We start from the raw sequence: 27,437 nt of genomic DNA, 5'->3' as shown, positions 1-27,437 counted from the left end.
AAAGGACAGGGTTTCTCTGCGTACTTTTGGTGCCTGTCCTGGAACTTGCTCTGTATAGACCAGGCTGGCCTCAAACTCACAGAGGTCTGCCTGGCTCTGCCTCCCGAGTGCTGGAATTAAAGGCTTGGGCCACTGCCATCCCCCCCCCCCCCCCCCCGCCTCTGCCACCACCACCCAGCAAATGTGAGGTGTTTTAACAGTTTGGGATTCAGTGCGCATTGCAGATTCCATCCGGGAGCATGCAGGCTCTTCCTGGAGAGATGATCCCAAGAGAGCAATGGGAGACAAGCTGGGACACAAACTCTCCAGCTACCACGAGTCACCAGCTAAGTTCTCTCACCAGAGTCCATCTGCAGGGTGCAGTGGGACACAGCCAGGGCCTTCGCACTCACCTGGAAACCGAGTGAAACCCAACTGCAGGGGATCAGTTAGCTAAAGGGTGATATGTGCATAACGAAAAACTAGGGGACTTAAGATGTCAGTTCCCAACATGAACCTGTCACTATATAATGCTAAGTGAAAGCAGTCACACATTCCAAACTGTTCAAAGCATGTATTCTATAAACATGTTCAAAATGGCATATATTCTATAAGGACTTTTTTTTTTTTTTATTAAAAAGCCCAATGTTTGCTGTTTTGATTCCTAAGCATACAAAAGGATTTACAGCAAAGGATCCATGGCAATTCTTCCTGGCCGAAGGATTGGGGCTACTTTTTGCCCATTCTCTGTTTTGTTGTTGTTGTTCCTGTAAATGTAAAATTCCTTATGGAATAATTTTATGAGGAAAAGCACACTGAATGTGACCTCCACAGATCGTACATGTGGGTCTGAGTTGACAGTCAAGGACCTAGCATGGCTTTGGGGCTCTGTGGTTCAGTGTTTCATGACACCTTGACTCACTACATCCTCTGCCGTTGTTGAGTCTTGACGGATCAGGGCAGAGATCGTGGACACTTTAAAACGTTTCTTTTCACTTAATTCACAGTGTGATGGAGAGCTTCAAGACATATTCTCACTTAACTTCTCAGCCACCCAGCGCTCAACTAATGTGATGAGGGAACTGGCGCTGTGACAAGGTGAGTGGCTTCCTCTGGCAGCTGGGAAATCTGAGGCTTATCTCTTCAGCCCCAAACCCCGTGTCTCTGCCTATACCTGCCTAACCCTCCACCCACTGCCCAGCCTTTTTTTGTTCTATGAGCTGAACTACACCCTTAGGGTGCCTTCCCTCCCCAGCTAGCGATGGCACTTTATGGAGTATGGAGGAGTGTGGCCCAGGCCTGGCTTTGAGGAGGGTTCACTTTCACCAGGAGGTTATGTGGTTGGCAGAGGACACAGACCCTGTGAGGTAGGAGTGGGACCACCTCAATCATCCCCCTCAATGCTTCTGCTTCTCCTCTTTATTTTCCAAGTGGCTGTGGCTGGCCAACCTGTGTGTAGACAGAAACCTGCAGGTGGGGGGATCAGGGACCTGAGCCTCCTGCTGGGTCTCTTGCTTTGCCTCCCCCTCCATCCCATCTTTTCTCTGCTCCCCCCACATTCTCTCCCCCCTTTCTTTTTTCCCCTACTTCTGGTCTTATTCTTGCTTCCTGCTCTGGCTAGAATGGGAAGATGTTCCTGCATGGATCCTGGCTGTGGGTCATGACAAGAGAAACGGGGCCAGGAAAGAACTCCGGGACGAGAATTCCAGTTGCTGGAGCCCTTGGCTAAATGGCAGCTTGGAGCGAGAGGTGATGGCATCCCCCTACAACCCAGTTCTGCTCATCAAAGAACCATCAGTCAGGGCAGTGAGGCTACTGGTGACAGACATTGGGCTCTTTTGCTCTCTTCTTTCCTTCTGAAACCAGTTCTGTCACCCCAGGCTACTGCTGAGCCACTGTGGTACTGGGATCCGTGGAGGGCGGGGCTCCACTGCAGCTGTGCACACTTCTGGGGGAATTTGGACAGGCCAGTGGGGGAGGGAGTGGAGGTGCGGGTGTTAGTACTCCCAACTGTCCCCTGCTCCAGGATCAGAACAAGGCATAGAGGACCTGGTTGAGTTCCAGCTGCCCTCTTCCCAGGACTGGCATTGTTACTTCAGGAATGACACCCTGGGACTGGATCTTGCAGACCCCTGGCCCAGGACCTGACCCACAGGAGATCTGCTATTGATGCTAGTTGAGAGAATGAACATGGGCAAGTCCGTTAAGTTGAACTTCAGTTTCCTTTCCCATAACATCAACTGAGAGGGTATCTGCTCCTCTTACTCAGCAAGGTTCCAGTGTGTGACTCGGGTAGCTTCTCCGGGCCTTGATTTCCTCATCTGTACAATGGGAGTGTTAACAAAACCTTTCTTAGTAGGATAGGAAGCCAGAGCTTCACAAATTAGGAATTAACAAAGTGTTTCTGTTCTGCTTATGAAAGAACTTTGAAAACAGCCAAATGTGCCATGAATATGAATTATTATTATTTTTCTGTTCAGGGTTCTCATTTCAGAGAGCCAGTTCCATTTTGTTGGGGAAGGAGCTTATACATTAAATAAAGCTAATGGTAATGCTGGTAGTTTTCTTTATTAGCTGTCCCTCCAGTACCAGGCCCTGTGCTGGCAATACCACATACATGGCACAGGAGCCCTGAGTCCTACCACTCCTGTTGTGTAGATGAAGAAACTGAGACACAGAAAGGTTGAGCTACTTCTCTGAAGTCACAGAGTCAGGAAACAGAGCAGTGAGGATTTCTCAGGCAAGGATCCAGCATTTCTCCTTGCTGAATCTGGGAACCTCTGAGATTTGGCCACTGTATCATGAGTCAGCCTCCCAGGGAAAATCCTTTCTGCACAAGGGTTAGGGACAGAGGAAGGGCTTTCTTCTAAAGTCCCAAGGCTCAAGATTCTGATCTTGGGTTGCCTTTCTCCTGGAGCACTGTGTCTCACTGGTTTCTACCTCACACCATCTTCCCTCCTCTTGTCTGAGGTTGACATAAGGCAATTTAGTCAATCACCACCACTACCACCACCACCACCACCACCACCACCACCACCACCACCACCACCTCCACCACCACTTCCACCACCACCTCCACCACCACCTCCACCACCACCACCACCTCCACCACCACCTCCACCACCACCACCACCTCCACCACCACCACCTCCACCACCACCACCTCCACCACCACCACCACCTCCACCACCACCACCACCACCACCACCACCACCACCTCCACCACCACCACCACCACCACCTCCACCACCACCACCACCACCTCCACCACCACCACCACCTCCACCACCACCTCCACCACCTCCACCACCACCACCACCTCCACCACCACCACCACCACCTCCACCACCTCCACCACCACCACCACCACCTCCACCACCACCACCACCTCCACCACCTCCACCATCACCACCACCATCACCACCACCACCACCACCACCTCCACCACCTCCACCATCACCACCACCACCACCATCACCACCACCATCACCACCACCACCACCACCACCACCACCACCACCACCACCACCACCACCACCACCACCACCACCACCACCCACTACCACCACCTCCACCACCACCTCCACCTTCTGGGCTGCAGGAGTAAGAATGGTCACAAATGTAACTGCTCCTCCTCCTCCTCTCAGAGCCTGTGCCTGCCTGATGCTTCTTCCTTGAGCCTGGCCTTGGCATTTGCCTGCATGTGTGAACAAGCACCCATGCACATTTGCCTATGAATGCATGCTCGCACATCGTGGAATGGGCAGCCAAACATCCATGGTAAGCCTGGAGTGTTGCTGCATGCATGTAAGTCTGGCACAAAGGACACAAGCAGGAGGATCCTGAGTTGGAGGGCAACCTGGGATATATAGGAAGACCTTAGAGTTTTTGTTGCAAAAGCCAACGAAACACTCATGATACTTCTCAAACAGGTCTTTGTTTACAGTGAGAGAGACCCTGCAAGGCTACTCCATTAAAGCTTTTCTTTGTTGGCAAATTTAAGAGACTGAACTCTTGAACCAACTCCCTCTTGTCACATTAGTAGCAGGCCATTTGGTTGCAGGAAGTTCTCAGTGTTCACTGGAACCTGGCCAGACAGACATTTGAAGCCCTTATTCTTTTTTTCCCCAACCCCCCATCTCCCTTTCTTGGGGAGCTAAAGTAACTTCTTTGTGGTGGTCTGAGTGGTGTTACCCAGGTCACCAGGTGGCCCATACCCCAGGCACTCGTGCTAACTCATGCCAAGAGTCTAGAATCACAGTGTCCAAGTTGCCCCTCCCCACCCAATCAGACAGGCTACCAGAGGCAATGCTAATCATCAACATCCCAATATTCATTCCATGGGGTGGGGAGCTGTCTCATAGATATTTAACAAGGGCTTTGTGATACCTGCCTCACTGGCCAGTCCATCCCACAGATGACTCCCCAGGTATGTGACTGAATGGCAGGCTGGTGGAAGGGATATATCTCTATATCTATGACTCCACAGAACTGTGTGGGAGCCAGGAAGAGTCTGCATCCTTCAGACTCAGTCACTACTTATGCTTTTGTTAAGAAACTCCCCGCCACCTCCTCCTCTCCCCAACTGTCGCCAAAGAGAGAAGGTCCCTCCTGCTTCCCATTCTAAAGCCAGGGAAAGCTTCAGCCATCTTCTCTCCCATTCTCCTTCAGTTGGAGAGGAGAGGGAGGGACCTGAGCTCCTTTCCCCAGAAACCTTTCCAAGTACTGTATGCATGAGCCTGGCTAAGAGGGCCCACATAGGTCAAAAAGCCGGTGGGAAGAGGGCTTTCTCCCTGAGGTGGCCTGGGTTCATTTGTCCCTTAGAACAAAGGCTTGCTGCAAATGGCCCCCTTCCCTTCCTTCTGGCCAGTAAGCACCAAGTCCCCTCCAGAACTGGGTTTCAGGTCGGGAGACAGTGAGGGTGCATTTCTTAATGGGAGGGTGCCCAGAAGAAATAGCATTTGCAAGCCATTTAAGGGGCTTGTTCTGAGTCCATCCATCTACCAGCTAAAAGGGTAGGGCAAAACAAGCCCTTGGATGGGGCTTCTTGGCTCAGCCTGGAATTTTGACTAGCTCCAGCCCCTGCCTACCCAAATTAATTTATCTGATATATTTATTTTATTCACAGCCCTTCCCCCTTTGGATTCCGTTCACTTTCTTTTTCCATTTCCACTTTATGAAGAAGACTAAAATTACCAGTGATTTAATTAATCTCACCAACTGTCTGGATGCCCCAAAGGACCTGCTTCCTCTACTGTAGGAGTAGAAGAAAACAGTTCTTTGTAGGAAGAAGAAGAAGAAGAAGAAAAAAAAGCCAAACCAACAAAAAAACAATTCATTTTTCTCTCGCCTTTGTCTGAGAACCCAAGGAGCTCTAGAGCTGTCTGCCCCACGGCTACTTAAGTCTACCAAACTGGGCCAGAAGTAGGACTAGTTCCCTTCCCTCGCCTCCCCCAACACACACATACACACACACACACACACACACACACACACACACACACACACACCAAATAGAATGCATCAGGAAACCCGACGGCTATGGTTTTATTACAAAATTTATTTTCAGATGCAATGCGAGATCAGCTGCAAAATCTCAGACTCGTTCACCTCTTCCCGCACCCTCCTTGGAAACGGCCCCCACCAACATTCCCGAAATTCCCACGCGAGTGACCCCAACCCCGCATTGCATCTCCTGCCCCCCCCCCCCAATTTGTCTTTGTAAAAAACCTGTGACGAACTCTGTGCCCCTGACCCCGTTGGAGCACACACAGGAGAGACCTGTTGTGACAGTCCCTTCGCGCTCCGCCACAGCTCAGTTCTCAATGTCCAGGCTGAGGCAGTGTGTGAGCCACGTCGCTGACCTCAGGCGGTGGCTAAAGCCTTGAGGAAGAGGCTCTGCTGTCCCTTCCTCGCGGTGCTGCGACTCTGGCGAGGGCGACTGGAGCTCAGTACAGTCCTAGGATGGCGGCGCCCACGTCCTTGGAGGGTCTGCGCTCCTGCATCAGAAAGTTGATCATGCTCTCGGACTTGATGAGCAGGTTGCAGCCCAGAAAGAAAACGCCGAAGACCACGGTGAGCGACAGCACGCAGAGTACGGCGATCTGCGCCACGCGCGACACCCACAGGCTGCGTTCGTCGGGCGCCAGCCCCGCGGGGACCCCGTCGCTGGCGGTCAGCGGTGCGCCCCCGGGACAGCAGTCTAGCCACGTACCCAGCCCGTGGCTATGGTTCCCCAGGGCGGCTCGGGCGTCACCACCCGCCTCTTCCAGGCCGCTGTGGTTCAGGAAGCTCGCGTTCATCGCGGCGCAGCGCCGGGAGTCTGGGCGCGCGGTCCAGGGCGCGCCGGGAGCTGGCAGCGTCCGCGCTGTCGGGGACGCCCGGGGGGCTCTTCGATCACCCTTGAGCAGGGAGGAGAGGAAGGCGGGAGGCGGCCCACGCACTGGCACTCTCCGTCCGCCTACCTTCCCGGCGGGAAACCGGCGGCCAGGAGCAGAGAGCAACAGGCGACGTGCGAGCAGGAGAAAGCCAACAAATAGTGCGTGGCAGTCGCCCACGGAGATCCACGCCAGTCGTGCCGTCCCGCCCCTGGCAACCGCCGAGCTCCGCCCCGCCCTACCCCGCCCTGCCCCAGCCCACTCGCAGAGCCCAAAATTCGGGAACACGAATCCCTCCCAGCGTGCAGCCTGCGCAAAGCTGGCTGGAAAGGGTCAGAACGTCCAGGCAGCTCCCGCCCGCGGGTCAAGTAACCTTGACTCACTCTGGGCAGCTGCTGTCTGTTCTACTTAGAAAGCCGCCCCAAGGTGCGGGTTCCCAGAACTGTGGCTCCAGAGACAGTCTGGAGCTCTTCTCCGCTCTATTTAAGGATCACACAGCGGGTTGGGGGTAGCTGTGGCCCCCAGCGTTGCACACTCCACCGGGCTTGGCTCTGGGTGGCCAGGCTGTGCCACACTGTCCCTGCTAGACCCTCTCAGCTTTTCCCTGGCTGAAGGCTGTCATGGCCAGGAGAGCTCTTTGCCTCCTATCCTAAGTCTGGCTCCACAGGCCACTCTTTAATATATTATTAACATTAAGTCATTTGGGAGAATTTCTATTATTTACTTATTTGTTTGTTTGTTTAATAGAAACAGTCATTGTAGACGACTTAGAAAGCATGAACTAGCCAAAGTGGGGGAAACCTTCTAAAACTGCAAAATCCTGCAGTCTGGGGTGGGTCAATTACCTAGGCACAAACTCCTTCCGGTTGTCTCTATTTGTATTCCATACCGCCAACGGGAATGCAGTGTCTTGCCTACTGTAATGTACATGCTGTTTTGTACTGCAAGTGTCTGGCCCAGACAGTCTGTGCTTTGCTTTTGGCAGCAGGATTTCTTTAGAGCAATGCTTGGTTATGTCCTTTGTCATCCTTCTGGTCAGACCAAAGCTTAATCTGGGCTTGGAGCCCATGTCCTTGACTCCATCCAGCTGCAGCCCGGCTGTCTGATACATACGGTGGGAGCAGGAAGAGGGTTAGGGGAACTTTCAGGGCAATGCCTGTTCCAGTGAGCATGATCAGTATACGTGGGCCAATGTCCTAGTCCATAAGCTTTCAATTATTCCTGCCTGTCCCCTACCCGCTTCTATCATCCCTGGGTCGATTTCTCTGGATAACTTAGTGTGGAAGGAGGAACCAGAGATGTTTGCCCTTGACCTGGGCTTGTGAAGTTAACAAGGATCACCAGCCGAGGACAAGCCAAGGCTATGAGAAAGGCTATGAGAATTGCTTGTGTCTGTCTGACTGAAGGCAGACAGAGCAGGAAGTTTCCCAGTAGAGGAAGAATCGCTGGGGTGGGGGCCTAACACAGGAAAGTTCTAAGTGGGCTCAGCAGAAGAGGGGCATAGTGGACTGAGTTTGGAGGAACATACTGCTCCCCCTATTGTGTCCTTTAGGATTTAGGGACAAAATTATGGAAGCTGTCAGCTGCCAATCAAGCTCAGGCCTACTTGCTACGGAGCTTTGCTTGGCTTCCTGACTAATGGTTTTATTTCCTCATTAAGTCTGGTCACCGGCTGTGTAGATGTAGGCTCTCGCTGAGGCTCCATCAGTTCAGGAATAGGGGTCCTGCATGACTTGAATCCAGGCTGTTGCTCCCTACCTGTCTGGAACCATGAGTCCTGACAAGATTAGTGACAGTTTGGTGTGTATGAACCCTTAATTTTACTCTCTCTGTGTCTCTCTGTCTCTCTGTGTCTCTGTGTCTCTGTCTCTCTGTCTCTCTCTCTCTCTCTCTCTCTCTGTCTCTGTCTCGCTCTTGCTCTCGCTTCTCGCTCTCTTTCTGTCTCTGTCTCTCTCTCTCTCTGTAGGTCAATTTTTGATGTCTGCCTCAACCATTTCTCTGTCTCTCCTCACTCCCAAGCCTAAGGGTTGTACCTAGTGTGATTGAACATATGTAAGGCAAGCATTCTATTGTAGTGGGTAGCTTTGACCTTGAAACACTGCCCCTAGAGTGACAGCAGGTAACTGCCACACCTGCCTATGACCTGCCCCTGGGGCATGGCTGAGAGGGGGCTCCTTAAGACTTGAGGTGTGTAGTGTTTGACCCTTCTGGATACCTCGTGGTCCTGGAAGATAGATGGGACACCAAGCCAGAGTTCTGTACTGGATGGTATCTCATCTCTCCTGGATCCTATAACCAACCCCTATTGGCTGCAAGTTATCCCAGAAATAAACCTCTCTTGATTACCACATAAATTAGGTGGAATTGCCTCGTTAATTACAGTAATATTCTATCATGGAGTCATAGCTCTAGTCCCTTCTATTTTATTTTTGAAACAGGGTCACAGAGTCAGGAGCTCACTGATTTAGCCAGGCTATCTGGGCTGCAAGCCAGGGACCCTCCTGTCTCCCCCTCTTCAGCACCAGAATTACATGGGTACTGCTTTTTTCACACAGGTGCTGGGATCCAAACTCAAGTCCTTGAGCTTCCGTGGCAAGCACTGTACTGACTGAGCCATCTTCCAGACCCCTGAACTCTTAATTTTTGTGGGAACCCTGACAGGCAAAGGCATTCCTTCCTTATCAATGACTGCATCACAAATCTCTCCACATGCAGCAGACACTGATTTGCTCACAGTACCTGAGGGACAGGGATCTGGAAGTAGCTAGGCTAGGTGGCTCTGGCACAGAGTCCCTTACAAGATGGTAGTCCAAGTTTTGGCTAAGGTTAGGCTGGGGCCAGAGGACTAGCTTCCCAGATCTCTCCATCTTAGGGTTCCTATTGCTGTGAAGAGACACCATGACCATGACAACTCTTATAAAGGAAAACATTTAATTGGGATGGCTTACAGTTCAGAAGAGGTTTAGTCCATTATCATCATGGTAGGAAGCATGGCAACATGCAGGCAGACATGGTGCTGGAGAGGTAGCTGAGAGTTCTACATCTGGATCAGCAGGCAGCAGGAAGAGAGAGTGATCCACTAGCCCTGGCTTGAACTTCTGAGACCTCAAAGCCCACCCTCAGTGACACACTTCCTCCAATAAAGCCACACCTCCTAATAGTGCCCCTCCCTCTGATCCTATGGGGGCTGTTTTCATCCAAACTACTACACTCCCTCAGTTGGCCATTGGCGGGAGGGAACCTCAGTCCCTCACATTGGCCTTTCCATGGGGTAGTTTGACTTTCCTCATGGCCAAACATGGAGAACGTGCTAGAATAGGAACAGTGGGTAGAAGGGGAAGGGAAGAAAAACCGAGGCTGCAGAATGAAACAAGTCAGCAGCTCCTGCTGTTGTTGAACTCCCACAGCAAGCCTTGGAGAAAGAAGTCTTTACTTCCACAGAGACGTAGGAGGAAAATCTTGCGAGGTCATAGCCGGCAGTGTGATTCAGGCAGTAGATAAAGCTTACAACCAAGTTCATACTCTTTCTGGCACTTCATGTATGTGGGCAGACACATGTGTGCTCTGCTGTGAAGGGAAGTCTAAGTTGTAGTAGGGTGGGGCCTCAGGAGCCCAGGAGCTGTGTGTCACCTGGTTGCCACCTTCCTCCAGAGAGAAGGAAGCAGGTGCCTCTGGGCCCAGCTGCCACCCACATGGGACTATTTTTACCCTCTACCTCAGCCACAGTCTGCGTCTCTCAGATCTGGAAGGGCCATGTGGACAATCTGGTCCCCAAGAGGAATTGCTGGGGGCCACCCAGAGGCTGTAATGTCCTGTTCCTGCAGCTGTTCGAGTTAACCTTTAGCCCTCTGCCATGTGTGGGCCATCAGGGTTGGCAAGAAATGCTCCCCCTCAGGCAAAGAGGTTAATAAAACCTCCCTTATTAGTGCTGCTGGCTAACTGGACCATGGGGACTAGAATGTCCTCATGAGCAGATATTAGAAACTATCTACACTGTGAACAGGATAAATAGTGTTCTATGCACATGTGAGTTATCATAATAAGAGGTAAGACCAAGTTAATTTGCAACTTTAAAAATGGAAATAGTTGACCATGGAAAGACGGCACACTTCAGAGAGGCCTAGAGCCCTTAAGTGGAATTTATTCTGTGAAGCATAGCAAGCAGCCTCCTTGGTCCCTATTTACATGAGTCATTGTCTTAGCCAGCTCTTCCTGAAGCAGGCAAATTTGCCTTCTGCCCAGTTCCTGTCCAAATGGTCTCACATTTCCAGTTGGCAGACAGGAGGGAAGCCAATGGCGTTTTTACGGCATTGGGTACAGAATTAAACACTAGTTGCTTTGTTTGCCCTTGTTCACATGATGATCCACTAGGGTGCCAGCCTATTCTACTGTGGCAAGCAGGTAGAGGGCAGGGGCAGGCCCTCAGCCTGTATGAGCCAATGTGGTCTTACTAAGTCCGTGGGAGAAAGGCCTGGGGGTGACTTCCACAGTTGTGAAAGGGGCAGTGCCAATATAAGTGGTGCGCAATGCAGAGCAGATACATTCGTCATAGGTATCAGAGACTCCATGCCTCACCTTCTGCCATCTATCTGATTTAGGCTTCATTGATTGGTGATTGATTGATTGATTGATTGATTGGGAAAAGGTCTTGCTATAGTGTCCTGGCTGACCTGAAACTCAAGATGCTCCTGCCTCAGCTTCCTGGTTGCAGGAGAACAGGCGAAACAATGTGACCAGTTGGTGCATATTTTAGAGAATATTAGCGTTGCAGAGATCGAGAACATGTTTCTGCTGGGCTCGTGGTTGGCTGTGTGATTTTTGGACAAGTCACCCCTCCTCTCTAAGGTTTTGATTGGTTCATCCATTAATCAGAGAAGCTGAGGAGACAGCTTCGTAAAGTGCTTGCCTTGCAAGCATGAGGACCTGAGTTTGATCCTTCCAAACTGTGATTCTAAAAAGTGCATGTTGGCACATACATGTAATATGAGAGCTGGGGAGGCAGAGACAGGAGAGCTCCTGAGATGCACTGATCAGATAGCCTAGTCTACTTGGTGGGTTCCTCCAAGTGAAAGACCCTGTCTCAAAAAAGTGAGGGTGGATAGTGCCTGAGGAACAACCCCTGTGGTTGATCTCTGACCTCCCCATGCATACACACTCACACACACACACACACACACACACACACACACGGAAAATCTTCACTAAAACTTTCTTTATAAAAACAGATTAGTGGACTAGGCAAGCTGCTGTCTGCTTTCCTGTGCTGTGTGTATGGAGAAACACGAAGCCCAAGGCCTTTGTCTGGTCTGTCCCCAAAGTGCCTGAGCCTCATGCTCCATCTTGTAGGTGAGGAGGTTGGTCATTATCAGCAGTTCTCAAACTATCCTCTCCGGAACAGTGGTTCTGCAAAGTCTGCAGCACAAGAGACACAGGCCCAAACAGGTCTCTTTGCTGCAAGACTTCTCAGGGCCTTAAGCATGTGGCATGCTTTGTGAGTTCCTATAGGGGATTTGGGATGTGGCATTTGACAATGGAACCTCCCCAGTATCCACTGGTATTTTGTGCTGTGAGGTACCACCTAGAACACTTCAGGAAATTCTCTGTAGCTCCTCAGCCTCAGTTTCTTTATGCAGAACATAGATGCTGCTGCTACAGAAGTTAAATGAGGCCATGCCTGGAAACAGGCCTGGCAGAGCACCTGGCAGAGAGTAAGTGCTCAATAAATGCTGGTAGCTATTATCTATAACGAGGTCCTTCCTTTCCAGCACTGACATTCTGTACTTCCAACTGCAAAGCATGTAATTAAACTGCGGAGCATCTGGCTTCCCGAGCAGAAAGAACAAGCCTGGAGGAAGGAAAAGTGGGAGAAGGCTCCTTCTGGGCTGCCCATTTGTGCACCAGCCTCCCCGCCAACCAGTACAACAGGGAGTGGAGCAAGATGCCAGCCCTTAATGACAGGGCTTGAGGAGCCTGTGGTTCCCTGTTATCGTGGACCCTTGGGGGATATTTGCCAGTGTAGACAGCTGGAGGGAAAATCAGGGCTGCTTAATGGTTGCTGAAGTTTGAATAGGGGCGGAATGTCCCCCAAGGGTCTATGCGTTGATGACTTTGTTCCCTAGTGGTGGCACAGGGAGACGGTGGAACCTCAAAGAGGTGGCCCCCCTGGACTAGATACGGTGGCTCATGCCTGTAGTCCAGCCTGGGAGGAGTGGGGTAACAGGCTCGGGCAGGTGGACTCCCATATGGTTCCAGTAAAGTCTGGGCTACAGAGCGAGACCTCATCTCGAAAAAACAAAAGGAAGGGCTGGGGGTGTAGCTCAGCTGGTAGAGCACTTGCATAAGGCCCCGGGCTTGACTTCCAGCATGGTATAAACCAAGCACGGTGTTGCAGGCTTGTAATTCCAGCCCTGGAGAAACAGAGGCAGGCAGATCAGAAGTTCAAGGTCATCCTCTCTCTGCTACCTGTTAAATTTGAAACCCGCTTGGGATGTATGGTACCCTATCTCAAAACAATAAAAAGGGGTGCCACCCCTGGGAAATCATGGTGTGCAGGTCAGCCCCCACCACAAGGAGTGCAGGCAGAGAGGAGGACAGAGAAACTTGCTAAGGACAAGCTGGTTAAAAGTGATGGCTAGGGCCAGACAATGGATGCTGGGCAGCCAGAGGAGAGGTCAGTGCCACAGGCTAATGGAACACAGGAAGAGAAGCTTCAGGTGGTGTCCTAAATGGTTTAGTGATGCCAACTCCAGCTTAAGCATGGGAAAGCATTCTCGGGTTTCATGAGTACATCTAAGGGCTCAGCACTGAGTCTCCAAGGTAACAGGATGGCAATCAGATACCAACCCAAAGGAGGACCAGGCATGCAGTGTCTCTCATCACGTGCATTAGGACCTTTGAAGACAGTAGTTTAAGGAAAGTGCCTTTGAACTCTGGACATCAAACAAGTACTTGGGGCAAGGCACAGGGGCTAGCTCTGGCTAAGCTTGTATCCAATCTTGTTAAGGAAACTTGACCTGGGGAAAATGGGTGATATTTGCCTTGTTTCCATTGCAACCAGTTACAGTGGGAGCTGCCAATGACACATTCTCTTCCAGAAACAAAGAACCCACGATAGTGCCTGGGCCAATCCTACTACCTCTTCCACTTGAACTATTCGGGCGCAGGGATCCATCCACCTGTGATTGACTGTAACCATAGATGAATCAAGAATTCACACTTTCCACAAACTAGTCATATGACTTCTAGCTGATGAGACAATGGAAAAGGTAAAGCAAGGGGCAGGTTTGATAAATATTTGGTTCTGGGACTGGTTTTCTTGGTACACACACTTCATGATCTTAACTGCTATTGTTAAGATTTTCAAAGATCCAGGTCCTTTGCATGCAGTATCCATGGAAGCCAGAAGTGGGTGACAGACCCTTTGGAACTGGAGTTACGGGGGGGGGGGATGCTGAGAGGTGAACCTGGGTCCTCTGTAAGAGCAGCCAGTGCTCTTAACTGCTGAGCCATCTATACAGCCCTTGGCTAGGTGAGTTTTATTATGTTTTATTTGAAAAAAGGACCCTGCTTCTGAAACTAGCATAAAACCACTAACACAAAAAAATGATGATTTAATACTACAAGGGTTGGTTTCAAAGGAGACACACCACACATTGTTGCTTATGGGACAGATCAGTGCCGAGAGTTGGTGGAACAAGTCTAGCCACCATCTGTTTTTGCAAAGAAAGTCTACTGTAGCACAGGCTTATTGACGGATGCATTATCTGTGGTTGATTTTGTGCCATGACGACAGCACCAAAGTTCCAACAGGGATCTTAAAGTCTGAAAGGGCTGAAATAATACTATCCAGGCCTTTATTTTAAAAATTGGTTGCTACCTCTTACTTCATAAGAATTTTTTAAAGGGAACTGGGTTGGAGAGATGGCTCAGCTGTTAAGAGTATATACTGCTTGGAGTAGCACTGAACACCACCCATGCCAATGTTGTCAAGGAAGCCATTATGTGCTTGTGATAGTTAGCTGTGACTGCTTATGTAACTTAGAATAATCTGGAAAAGGAGTCTCAACAAGAGACTGTTTGCTTTGGATTGCCCTATGGGCATGTCTATTGGGGGTTGTCTTAAATGAGTCAACTGATATGGGAAGAGTGTGCCCGGTGCGGGCAGTGCCATTCCCTAGGCAAGGGATCCTGAACTGTTTAAGAGTAGAGAAATCAAGGTGATCACAAGAAGGCAATCAGGCAGCATGCATGCATCCATTTCTCTCCACTATTCACTGGGGACGTGCTGTGACTGCTGCCTCAAGCTCTTTTCATGGTGACTTCCCAGTCGCAACGGACTGAAACCTGGGACTGCAATGGACTGAAACCTGGGACTGCAATGGACTGAAACCTGGGACTGCAACGGACTGTAAACCTGGGACTGCAATGGACTGAAACCTGGGACTGCAATGGACTGTAACCTGGGACTGCAACGGACTGTAACCTGGGACTGCAATGGACTGTAACCTGGGACTGCAACGGACTGTAACCTGGGACTGCAATGGACTGAAACCTGGGACTGCAATGGACTGAAACCTGGGACTGCAATGGACTGAAACCTGGGACTGCAATGGACTGTAACCTGGGACTGCAATGGACTGTAACCTGGGACTGCAACGGACTGAAACCTGGGACTGCAATGGACTGAAACCTGGGACTGCAATGGACTGTAACCTGGGACTGCAATGGACTGTAACCTGGGACTGCAATGGACTGAAACCTGGGACTGCAATGGACTGTAACCTGGGACTGCAATGGACTGTAACCTGGGACTGCAATGGACTGTAACCTGGGACTGCAATGGACTGTAACCTGGGACTGCAATGGACTGAAACCTGGGACTGCAATGGACTGTAACCTGGGACTGCAATGGACTGTAACCTGGGACTGCAATGGTGACTTCCCAGTAGCAATGGACTGAAACCTGGAAGTGCAAGCTAAACAAGTCCTTTCTCTCCTAAGTTGTTTATTGTCAGGGTATTTCAATTGCAGCAACAGAAATAAAGTAGGAAAATACCTTTAGGGAGACAACTAGACTCAATGAAAGTTTAAACCTTCATCTGATTAGGCACTTAGACTCAGCTATCGTTTAACAGAAAATGAACAAAACAAAATGGGAAACTCACTAAGCTGCCTCACAGATTTGCAACATGTGGTGTGGCTTCCTCAAATAACAGTGGCAGGCTGGACAGTGGCACTCAACGGTTAAGCCCATCAGCACTCGGGAGGCTAAGGCAGGAAGTAGGCCACGAGTCTGGGGCTAGCCTGGGTTAGAGAGAGAGTTCTTGCCTAAAAAAAAGAAAAGAAAAGAAAAGAAAAGAAAAGAAAAGAAATAACAATTTTGTTTATGTGAGTGCCCTTGAGTAGCAGCTAAGATCACAAGTTCATGTCAAATCTGGGTTTAGCTTTTAGGCTGCCTCCTACCAGCTTGGAGACTGTGGCCATGATGCTTAGCTTCTCTGAAGTGGATTCTTAGGATTCCCTGCTGGCAGGGTTGAGCATTGTAGCAGGGCTCGTCGGGGTCAACATTAGTCCTCTAGGAAAACTCTTGTGCCTCATCCCATGGGCACTGCACCATCACTTCGCCTGTGTGCATTAACTCTGCTCTCTTTTTCTTCTCCTTTATTGAGTGATTCACCCTGTCTACTATGTGCTAACTAGGCTAGCTAACCCTGTGATGCTGCAGCAACTGGCCCCATCAATCACTCTGCTTCCTAATTGTGAGGCTCCAGGCAAAGTGAATGGGAGATTTCTCTAAAGATACCCTGAGAATCACAACTCTCTCATGCCATCGCCAGCTCCATAAACCAGAAACTGTGACTGCCACTAACCGAGTCAGGACCCTCTTTTACAAAGATCTGGGAGTACAGAAAGTTCTCCTGGTGCTGATAGACTGACAAGGTAGAATCAGAATCAAAGAGACCAAGGCTGAAATCCAAGCTGTACCAAGTATAAAGGAATGGTAGTGGCCAACTGGTGAGGCTGGGGCATCTGAGGGAAGACACTCTAGGAAACATGAACTCTGAAACCTTGGACATGGGCCGCTTCTGCCCTCTAGTGGAAGCTGGCTAGCACAGCAAGTATCAGCTTCAAGACGGTGGGCATTGTTTCTGGACTTGTAAATTATGTTGTGTTTCTTAATCATGCCTGACCCATAATTCCCTTTTCACAAAATACATTTTGTTTAATGACAGTAATTTCTAAATTTTTTAGTGCCCCTTTGAAGTACTTCCAGGTAGGTCTTCTTTGTGAGCACACAACAGAAACACAACTCAAATTTGTTTATGTCCCTTACACTCACTGAGTCCCAGACAGCAGAAGGAAGGGTGTATGTGGATCCCTGAAAGGTTGCTTCTGGGGCTGGATCCTGACCCAGATTCCACAGACTTTTCATAAAGGCTTAGTGCTTCATAGGGATTCTGCCCACAGAAATTCAAAATGCAGGCTCTGGGTCCTGTGCAAAGCTCCTTAGCTCTGCAGAGTTCCAATTCAGAATACAAACATGGACACACACCCTTGCAGCTCAGGAGCAGGAACCTGTGACTGTCAGCTCTTCCTAAGAAACCAAGGTGGTGCTGTTCCCAGAAGGAACAATGGAAGAGTTCTGCCTGTTGGTCTGCCTTAGATGGGACACCTTGCCTTCCTGACCCATCTGCCATTGCTACCTAAAGCTTAGACAGTTTGCACATTTCAAACCAGCATATTTACTGGAGTGATGACATCATAGAACCAGAGTTCCAGAAGGCTGGGGTGGTCAAGAACACGTGCCTTCTCGAGAAGAAGGAGAACCATTAGCCAGGTAGGGCTGGAGAGTGCTTGGTGAGGAAGAGGAGGTTCCTGCCACAAACCACCTTGTCCTGTAGATCCTCCCAGAAGGTGCTGGGCTGGCTGGAAGTTAGGGCCAGGGAAGTAGGTAGGCTTGAAAGCTGGATAGAGCCCCATGATGGGACCACTGTCACCCCAAGGGGAGTCCTTGAGGGGTGTAATGGGCCAAGGCAGACCTTTCAGCATCCCAAGGCTCTGAGAAACCTATCTCAGAGGGACATTCTGAGTCAGAATGGGGAGGGCTGCATGTATCTGTCAGTTAAACAGCAATTTGCTATTTACCTGAAATCTTAATTCAACAGGGCCATTTGTTCTCTTTGCAACAATAGAGTGGGGTAGTGAGAACAGCCAAAGAATGTCCCTGCCGAGTGTATGCCGTGTGGCAAAGACAGACAGAACAAGAGACCAGGAGGCAAGCAAGGCCACCAGAGAAGCCATCTTGCCCCTGCAGATGCTGAGGGGAAGGTGGAGGGATCCTGGCCTTTGCTATCAGCATCATACATCTGGTTTAAAGGGAAAGACACACGTCCCATGACAGGAGCAGGCCCATGTGCTCTCATGAAATGAACATTTTGAAGGAGAGAACACAGTTATTTTAAAGATACTCTTTTCTTCATTTCTTCATTAGACCCAGGCTTCCCATCCTTGGCCAGAGCACCTCACAAGAGTTTATGTATCTAGAGGTACAGAGTGTCCCTTCGTCCCTCACTGACAATGTTAATTTTAGTTGCAAGGTCAAAACATCGTCTGGGTTTTGCTAAGCAATATGGGGAGGACCAAGACCATGTATATAAGCCCTGATATTTCTCTAGCTTCCACTTGGTGCCCATGGTAGTTCTTGTTCAAACCAATCATTATGCCCACACCATATTCCTATTGTACTCCAGAAATCTGCCACATTCCTAGGAGTCTTGGTTCCACTTTGTAAGGAACATGAAACAAAGTCTTGGGTGTTTATTATGTATCTTAATCATACCGTCATTCTGATTGGGTATGTATTAATAAATAAATTTTCATTTCACACATAGGGTCCAGAGAGATAAGTATGTTGTTCAAAGTCACACAGCAGTCCAGCCTTTGCTAGCTGGCAGTGGCTGGGAATTCAGAGTCCTTGACCTTCAAACACAGACACACACACACACACACACACACACACACACACACACACACACACACTGATATGCACTTTGACAGAAACAAGCCAAAGCCAACAGAACCTACAAGTAACCCACCAGGAATTGCATTGCACAAGGCATAGTCTGCAGAGGTGAAGGTCGTGTTTCATGTGTTTGGAGTATGGGGAGATTGGCACCCCTGTGTTCCAGTCCTTCCCCTGAAGGCACGTGCTCAAATACATACCACAAATGCTGGTGAAAGCACAATCTACTCTTCTCTCCTTTGCCAACCTCACTCCCCATCCTGGCACCCAAATGCTGCTTGTGCCTAACTACAGGAGGACCTGCAGATGAAGCCAGGGTGGTCTTGATTTTGAGCTGTTGAATCTGGGCAATGGGTATGTGGAGGATCATGAGATTACTCTCTCTCCTTTTGTGTTTCAATTTCTCATGACCAACAATATGATATAAATTAAAAAATGAGCTGAGTGTGGTGGCTCGTGTCTGTGACGCTAAGGCTCTGGAAGCCGAGGCAGGAGGATTGCTGAAGGCCAGCCTGGTTACACACTGATTTCCAGGATAGGCTTGGGCTGTAAAGTGAGATTGGGATCGAGGGGGTCACTGAAACTCACCAGGCATTGAGCATTGAGTGAGCAGGAAAATGTGGTTTCTCTCCTCAGATCCCCCAGGCTCTCAGAGGCTGGCAGGCACATCGTTCCTTTCGATGACGATGAAGGTGCTGCTTATCTGCATGGCAAGTTGCCTCCTGGTGGTGGATGGCGGAGACCTCATCAATCGCTGTGCCTTGGCCAAGATATTGCATGAGGAGGATTTGGATGGGTTTGAGGGCTACTCCCTGACCGACTGTGAGTGTCGCCACCTCAGCGCCTCTCCACCCCTCCTCTAGCTCTCTCACCCCCTTCCCTCCTTTGCCATTTGTCTTTCAAAGTCAAGTTCCCCGCCCCCACCAAGAAGCCTTTCCCAACATGCCACATTTAAGCCAACAACTATTAACTGAGCACTTATTATGCACAACTGTCTTAGATGTAATCGAGTTCTTTCCCTCACAGTGATCACATTCCAGGAGGGCAAGAGCAACAACAAGCACACACGCAGACATAGAGTCTTGGCTGGTGAACACGTGCATTAAGTATATGACGCAGGCCTATGATTTCCAGAGTCGAAAGCAAGAGGGCTGCTATGAGGCCAAGCAGGGCGAGATAGCAAGTTCTTGTCTCAAACAAGCAGACAAAAAAAGGCTTAAGGGGTCAGCAGATGGTTCAGCAGGTGAAAGCACTTGCCCTGTGAGCCTGGCAACTTGAGTTTGATCTCTAAAACTAACATTGCTTTGAAAAGTGGGAGCTGGAGAAATAGCTCAGCAGTTAAGAACATGTTCTGCTCTTCCTGAACATCTGAATTTGAATCCTATGTCAAATAGCTCACAACCACCTGCAACTCCACCTCCAGGGAACCTGACACCTCTGGCCTCCACAGGGACCCTGAAGTCACACACACACACAGACACATAATTAAAGATGACTCTGTTTTACCATACCTCTAATCCCAGGACTCTATGGCGAAATGAGTACAGAGAAATGGAAAGCAGCCTGGAGTCCACACAGGCCGGCCAGCCTGGAGTCCACGACACAGCTGCAGAAACAAGAAAGGCAAAGAGGAGAACCATCTCGCAAAAGTTGTCTTCTGACTTTAACATGCATTCTTGTTCTCTCTCTGTCTCTCCGTCTCTGTCTGCCCACCTGCCTCGCACCCCCCCACACACACACTTAAAAAAAACCCTTAAAAGCAAATACATGTGCAAAGGTAACCGCTGAAATGAGGAGGTCAGAGATGGACTCTGAGGAAGTGACCCTGGGCAGTGTTCAATGAAACGACCAAATGTCTAGAGGGAAGTCATTCCAGGCCAGAGAGCAGCCAGTGCGGAGGCTTTGTCCATGGTCCTGCATGGAAGGGCTCTTTCCTTTCCACCTGAAATCTGTGCACACCTGCTTTGTGACACTTTCTCTTCTTATCTCGCGCGCGTGCGTGTGGTTGTGTGTGTGTGGTGTGTGTGTGTGTGTGTGTGTGTGTGTGTGTGTGTGTATTAAGCACATACTTTTGTTCTAGGCCCCTTGAAGTCAACACCGGTCCATTGGGCTGTGCATAGTCCTGGCACACAGTAGCTACTCAGCAAATGCAGAAGGCATAAGTGGGTGGAAAGATAGGGGGAGACGGCTGTACCAATGGACAGGGAAAGGACTGAAGGACAGATGGAGTCTGTGGGTACTTCTAGGTCTTCAGGAATATCTAGCCTCTTGGGCCTTGTTCTCTCTCCTGATGCCCTGCTCCCACCTTTGTCCAGTCAACTCCTTCCCACTCAGTTTGTATCCTTCCTAAAGCCTGAGCCTCTTCTCTCTGTTCTAAGGGCTGTGCTTGGCTTTTGTGGAAAGCAACTTCAACATGTCAAAGGTGAATGAGAACGCAGACGGCAGCTTCGACTATGGCGTCTTCCAGATCAACAGTCATTACTGGTGCAATGACTACCTGAGCCATTCAGAGAACTTCTGCCATGTAGACTGTCAAGGTCTGGCTGGGAGCCCTCGGGTGGGAGGGGTGAGAGAGGAAACCAGGTTCTACCTACAGGCGTAGGCATGGCCTTCCAGGGATGGTTTAAAGAGCAAGGATTCCCTTAACTGAGCAGAGGAATAGCCCCGAAGTCTTAATACCCCATTCTTGCATGAGGTCTGGAGGGTCCCTTGAGGAGGATCCAGAAAGACTCTTAGTGGCTGGGAGTGGCATTGCAGGCACACTAATTGACAAGATGATATATATTGAGCATATCCTATGCATAGCTCATTTTATCCACCCTTCCACACAATAGAAACTTTATGATGTCTGCTTCCTAGAGGAGCAAATTTAGGCTCAGAGAACTGAGCCAGATATGTTGTCTTTAGTACCACCTATTTGGGAGGCTGAGGCAGAAATTCAAGGCTGGCCTGGGGCCATACAGTGAGATGCTGTCTGAGGAAAAGAGGGAAGGGGGGAGGAGGGAGGGAGGCAGCCTGGAAATGTGACTTGTGACCTTAAATGCTCAGGTATAACCATTCACTTGTTCCCAGGCTAACGGCTGGATCAAAGGCCAGGTACCAATTTCTTGCCTCAAAGCTAATCTAGGAGGCTTGACAGGGCCAGTAGCTTTTTCCTCCCCTAACGTTCTTGGGTTTTTCATCTACAGACCCCTTTATAAGCAGGACTTTTTCTTGGTCTGTGTGTTGTCTGTTTTTACACCCCTTCCTCCCAGAAATCTGAAAACTCTCATTACCTACCCTGGCTGGAGGAATAGCAGTGGGCAGGTTCAGTCTCCTCCTGGCCCAACTTCCCATCTCTGGCAGCCACTTCAGGGTTCTCTAAATGGGTCCCTTGGATGGAGGCCTTGCCTAATCTGGAAGTGCTCAGGCACTAACTAGGTTGACAAGTGCAGGCAGAGACAGTGTCTGTTTAGTCTTTGAGATTAGCCTTTGAACATATCACAGGTGACCTCCTCTTTCTTTTCAGATCTGCTGGGTCCCAACCTCCTTCCATCTATCCACTGTGCAAAAAAGATTGTGTCTGGATCAGGAGGGATGAGAAACTGGTGAGGAGGATGGGTGGGATTGAGTTAGGAGGAGCATATAACAGAGCGAGAGGCAGTGGACAGGGACCTGTGGGCAGTCCCTTATAGAAGTTTAGAAAAACACGGAGCTGGAGAGCTGGCTCAGTGGTTAATACCACTGGCTGCTCTTTCAGAGGACCCTGGTTCAATTTCTAGCACCCACAGGACAGATCGCAAACATCAGCAACTCCAATCCTAGGGGAACCAACACCCTCTTCTGGTCTCCACTGGCATTGCATGCACATGGTATGCAGACATACACCCAGGCAAACACTCTCACATACAAAATAAAATGAAAATCTCAAAAAATTAAAAAGAGGAAAAGGATGGAGTAGTGGATAGCACTCTTTGGCATAACACCTGGGGTTGGTTTTTTTCTCTGATAATGAATTAATAGCTTTTCTTTCTTTCTTTTCTTTTTTTTCAAGACAGGGTTTCTCTATGTAGCTCTGGCTGTCCTGGAACTTGCTTTGTAGACCAGGCTAGCCTTGAACTCATAGAGATCCACCTGCCTCTACCGCCCAATGCTGGGATTAAAGGCGTGCACCACCACTGCCCTGCAATAACTTTTGATTGTAATAAGACAAAGCAACTTGAGTTAGCAAAGGAAAACTATTTGTTCACACGTTTAAATACTTATTTTTAGTTTGTGTATGTGTGTGGTGTGCATCTCTGCATACATGTGTGTAGAGACCTAATGTTGATGGAGTCTTCCTCAATCTCTCTTTACCTTATTCATTGAGTAGTCTCCAAATTGTACCCAGAGCTCACAGATTTGGCTAGTCTGGCTAAGCAGTTTGTTTCAGGAATCCCCTGTCTCAGTCCCTAGAACACTGGAATTCGAGGCGGACAGGCCTTCCTAACACTTATGTGGGTTCTGGGGGGAATTCCAACTCTGGTCTTTATGTTTGTGAACCATCCCCCAGTCAGAAATTTATTTGAGAGGAGGTCTCTTACTGAACCCACTGAAGGGATGCAGTGGGGCCTCAGGAGAAAGTTGGAACTCAGGAGGAGAGGCTTCTCATGGCCAGTTCTGCTTCCACGGCTTCCGTATTCAAGTCACCAATCTCTGCAGACCAGCATCCTCTGCTCTCCAATCCACAAGACAGCATCTCAAATCTATAACTTGAAGTCCTTGGTAGATGGGTTAGTCAAGTCCTGGTCAAAGTTCCTGAGACAGGGACTCTAATTGGTTCAGTGTGAACCAGTGTTTCCCCCCTTGATCCAATCCACTGAAAGCATAGCAAAGTTGTAATACAAATGTGTCTCCTGCAGAGGCCTTTTCATAATAGACAATATTTCCTATTAAAAGGGACTCCTTAGTGGGACAGATACCTCAAAGTTTTCAGCTCCTCAAAACTGGATGCATAGGGGACCACTTAATCTTTTCTGTGCTTCAAACTAAACATATAACTAATACAAATGGCCCCATATGCAAGACCTGGTAAGAATGCAAAGAGTTATAAGTGTTGCACGCTCAAAACAAGAACCAGGAAGGAAAATCAATGATCATTGGGGCTGATCCTTTTTGAAGGGGAGGTTCAAAGATTGCAACTAGGATTTTGTTTTAATTAGCTCTAAATCCTATAGACTAGTGACACCCACTTTCAAAGGGAAGTGAGGGTTAAAAATGTGGATGCTTATAAATGAGGGAAGAGGGCAAGCCCCAGGAGTGAGGAAACCTCAAAGAAGAATCAGACAGGCCAGCCTAGCCAGGAGTGAAGTGGACTCTGGGTGCTGCTTTGCAGGGAGGAGTCTCCAATACTAGATTACATATGTGGAGAAGCAGCAAGTGAACAGAGAGCACAAACCTCTTTTTACTCCACAGGATTGAATGGAGGCTGCATTGTTCAGAACGGCCGCTCTCCTATTGGATGACAGGATGCCATCTGGGATGAACCAGGGTGCAGACCCACTGGAGCGTCACTCCAGAACCCCTGTTCTACTGGGAGATCCTTCACTACTTCATCTTCTTGCTTTCATCTTATACTATTTTCTTCTCTTCCCACTCACAAGTAAAACTGACCAGAGTCCCAGGGGAAAACGTCTTACAGAGGTTCCCTGCTTGTGTCCATCCAGACCCAGTCCCTTTGTTCTTAACTGTCGTTTGCAAACCAGGAAGACATCAGATAAATACAATTGTTTTTTTAAATCTATTAAAGCACACTCTGGGCAAAGAATGTGTTTATTTAGTTCTTAATTCCACTTACATTTGAGTACCCACCACTTTAAAAGTGTTCTAGGCATGAGAAAAAGGAAGACCAATATATCTCTTGCTCTTAAGGGATTCACAATTAAGTTAGTGAAGAAGAGACGCCACAGACATTACAGTGGGTGATAAATATTTACTAAAATCTATGCTCATTGCTTAGAAACAGTACCAAGCTATTAGTAACTACACCCAGACAACTATTTTTTAAAGGTTAATAGAAGATTCAGATATAGGTAGCTGGTGGGGCTGAGGGTCTGGCATTGAAATGGAGAAAATGGTACTGAGATAAAGATATGGTAACAGGTGCCAATGACTTGGAAAGAATGAATGAGAATCTAGGTTATCAAAAGACAATAATTTTAAAAAAAGTAGAAGACCAGCAAAATGGTTCAGCAGGCAAGAGTGCTTGCTGCCAAGCCTGAGGACCTGAGTTCAATCCCAGGAACCTACATGGTAGAAGAAAACTGACTCCTGGAAGTTGTCCTGACCTACGCACCTGTGCCATTGTATGTGGGTATACACACACACACACACACACACACACACACACACACACACACACACCTGCATGAAAGCTTTTCTGGCTAGAGTCTGATTGGCTTGGTAGGAGCAGACATGGAGTATAATTTGCTGAAGGACAAGGCACAACAGCAGAAAAGGGACAGCTGGGGAAGTGTCCTGCACAACCACTATCAGTAGTGTCTCACTAAACTGGAGTGTTGACATGGGCCACTTATTCCTCTACCCCAAGCCTTAACTGCATCAACAAAGGATCTGACTGTTCACTAGCTTCCTGACTTCTATATTTCACAAGCAAGTAGGAAGTCAAATCAATAACCAAGCCAGAAGCTCCCCACATTAGATACTTGTCCCGCTGCTGTGTCAAAATACCTGGAGAACCAAGGGTTTTATTTTTTATTTTTCATTCTTTGGCTCACAGTTTGAGGGTCCAGTCCATCACAGTTGACATGGCAGCAGGAGTGTGAGACAATTGATCACATGGCATCTGCAATTAGAAAGCAGAAAGAGATGCATGCTGAGGTTCAGCCAGCTCACTTTTTCCTTTTTGATTGGTCCAGAACCCCAGTCCAAGGGATAGTGCCACCCACATTCAAGTCCGTCTTCCTTCCTCAGTTAAAACTTTCCTGGAAATATCCTCCCAGACACACCCACCATGGTGTGTTTCCATGGCGATCCTAAATCTAGTCAAGCTGTTAAGGATTAATCATCACAAATTCAAACTTGATGTCAATACTTGGTTAAGAATATTATAACTAGTCTCAGCATTTTTTGGCAAAATAATTTCTAGTATCAAATTTTTATGGAAGTCATACATGCAGGAGAGTGGAATATAATACATTTCATTTTATAAAATTAAAAACTAATATTGTCAGGACTGGAGAGATGGCTCAGTGGTTAAGAGCACTGGCTGCTGTTTTAGAGATCACAGGCTGGATTCCTAACACCCACATGGCAGCTCACAACTGCCTGTAATTCTAGTTCCAGGGGATCCAACACCATCTTCTGGCCTCCGTGGGCAACAAGTATGTGTGGTGCACAGTCATACATGAAGGCAAAAGCACCTGTAAACATGAAAATAAAATTTGCTTTAGTTATTTTGTTGAGGACAGGTGAAAACGTCATCATAGACCAGTCTGGACTTGAGAGCTGTCATTTAGAACTCAAATATTCTTCAGTCCTTTCATCCTCTGAAGGCCTCAGAATTATTGAGCCTTAGGAGCGTTACTCCAAACTACGTAGTCCATTGTATCTCCTGGAACACCTTTCTTAGGCACTATCAGCTCCAGTATTTATGTGGATCCATTTTGATCCCTTCCCACATTTACTTCTTTTCACTTAACTCACAGCTTCTCACACTCTGCAAACTCCACATATACACATCACCAGAAACTCCAGGACAAGCAGGGACATGTCTTTAAAGGTTTCATGCCAGACCCCTAGTGGTTGAATTCTGCTTAGCTTTGCATATTTAAAACTCTTTAAAGTGAACTCAAAGGATCCCATCATTAGAAGTCATTTCCCACCAGTTCAACAGCGCTAACTGTATTTTAGACTTTCGGAAGTGAAGATGAAGCCAGCTGGATCCTATAGTATGTCTACCCTTGAAAAAATGCTTGGTTAGGAGCACTAGAGTCAACTCTAGCGTTGGAGCAGTGCGCCAGAGGTCTGCCGGGTGAGAGCGGTGAGGACGAAGCTGGCCGGCCGCGGGCCACACCCTTTGCACGTGCGGCTGTGCAGGCGTTGCTCGCGCAGGCGCAGTGAGGGGAGGCAGTAGGCGTTGCACCAAGGGCACGAAAGCATCGAATGGAAACTTGAGCTCTGGGCCCTCTGGCCGAGGCTGCACGGAGGAGGGAGGATGGACGAGGCCACCTCCTGCGCCTGGGCAGTCCCGGTCCCTCCCTCTTGGAGCTTGGGCTGCAGGTAATTGCTTCGGACACAGGTCCAGGACCCAGGACCGGGCGGCAGTGAGCCAGCGGGGGCACTTCCCACGCACTCGTCGCCACCCCGAGGAAGGTGTGGGCCTCCCACAGCATTCTCCCGGTTTGCCCTTCTGTTGATAATCCGGGCCGTCCCGAACGAACGCTGCAGTGGGCCCCGCTTTCCACACCATCATCAGCTTTTCCTGGGCCAGGGACGCGCAGAGAGCCCCGAAGGCTTGAGACCGGAAGCCTCCTCTTCAGATGTGGTCCGTGAAGGTGGGTACAAATGAGGGAGCTGGAGTGAAGTTGAGTTCAAACATATCATTTGTGCGGCTCTCTGGTTCACAAGTGCATCCCGCGCGGGCTCCAGGCTTTCTGGATGGTTACATAATTTTTTTTTTTCAGGTTTGAAGCTGTGACTGGTATAAAGAGGTCAAACCCAAGTGTACTCATTTAGAATATTCCGCATTGGGTTTCTGTTGCCTTTACATTTAAGAAATCACAGGAGGTTAGCTGTGTTGCTTTCCTATAGATTTAAGATGCGTGAGTTTGACAAACTGTCAGTTGGTAACCCTTCATTTCCCAGAAAATAGGCTCCTGTAATATGCTGTAGAAACTCTCTTCCGTGTCGGCATGCCAACTGATTTAATTTCCCAGAGCCTGCCTTTGGGACACATCTAAGTCACTCAGTTCAAACACCTGTCTTTTTCAAGGACCGTTTCAGTTAATGATTGGCCACCTGATCTGTCCTGTCTTTGTCCATGTATCTTTCCTCATCCACTTTTATTGACTCTGAGAACT

General features: G+C 48.9%; 3 protein-coding genes across 3 annotated transcripts in view; 2 read left to right on the top strand and 1 right to left on the bottom strand.

The window, feature by feature from the left end:
• Positions 1–5,519: 5,519 nt before the first annotated feature.
• Positions 5,520–6,543, bottom strand: Rprml (reprimo like). Its single transcript, XM_036197253.1, has one exon. It carries the CDS (start codon positions 6,279–6,281, stop codon positions 5,928–5,930), a length of 354 nt encoding a protein of 117 aa, XP_036053146.1. The 5' UTR covers positions 6,282–6,543; the 3' UTR covers positions 5,520–5,927.
• Positions 6,544–19,058: 12,515 nt separating this feature from the next.
• Lyzl6 (lysozyme like 6) lies at positions 19,059–23,881 on the top strand. The gene is made up of 4 exons (XM_036194903.1): positions 19,059–19,200; positions 20,757–20,915; positions 21,887–21,965; positions 23,812–23,881. The coding sequence occupies exons 1-4, from the start codon at positions 19,059–19,061 to the stop codon at positions 23,879–23,881; spliced, it is 450 nt and encodes a 149-aa protein (XP_036050796.1).
• Positions 23,882–26,502: 2,621 nt separating this feature from the next.
• LOC118589560 (titin-like) overlaps positions 26,503–27,437 on the top strand; it is a 63,349-nt gene continuing 62,414 nt past the window's right edge. Inside the window, exon 1 of the mRNA XM_036196961.1 lies at positions 26,503–26,912. Within this exon, the coding sequence (XP_036052854.1) occupies positions 26,898–26,912 (15 nt within the window). The 5' untranslated portion in view covers positions 26,503–26,897. The remainder of the gene's footprint in view (positions 26,913–27,437) is intronic.

This window comes from Onychomys torridus, chromosome 8, assembly GCF_903995425.1.
Source record: "Onychomys torridus chromosome 8, mOncTor1.1, whole genome shotgun sequence".
NCBI lineage: Eukaryota > Metazoa > Chordata > Mammalia > Rodentia > Cricetidae > Onychomys > Onychomys torridus.
This window is presented reverse-complemented; position numbering and strand designations above follow the sequence as displayed.

Excerpts from the sequence above, each read along its gene's own strand:
- Rprml (XM_036197253.1), bottom strand. The coding sequence starts at position 6,281 with ATGAACGCGAGCTTCCTGAACCACAGCGGCCTGGAAGAGGCGGGTGGT.
- Lyzl6 (XM_036194903.1), top strand. The coding sequence starts at position 19,059 with ATGACGATGAAGGTGCTGCTTATCTGCATGGCAAGTTGCCTCCTGGTG. Across the intron at positions 20,916-21,886 it reads CTGCCATGTAGACTGTCAAG|ATCTGCTGGGTCCCAACCTC; the intron begins GTCTGGCTGGGA and ends CTTTCTTTTCAG. Across the intron at positions 21,966-23,811 it reads TCAGGAGGGATGAGAAACTG|GATTGAATGGAGGCTGCATT; the intron begins GTGAGGAGGATG and ends TTTACTCCACAG.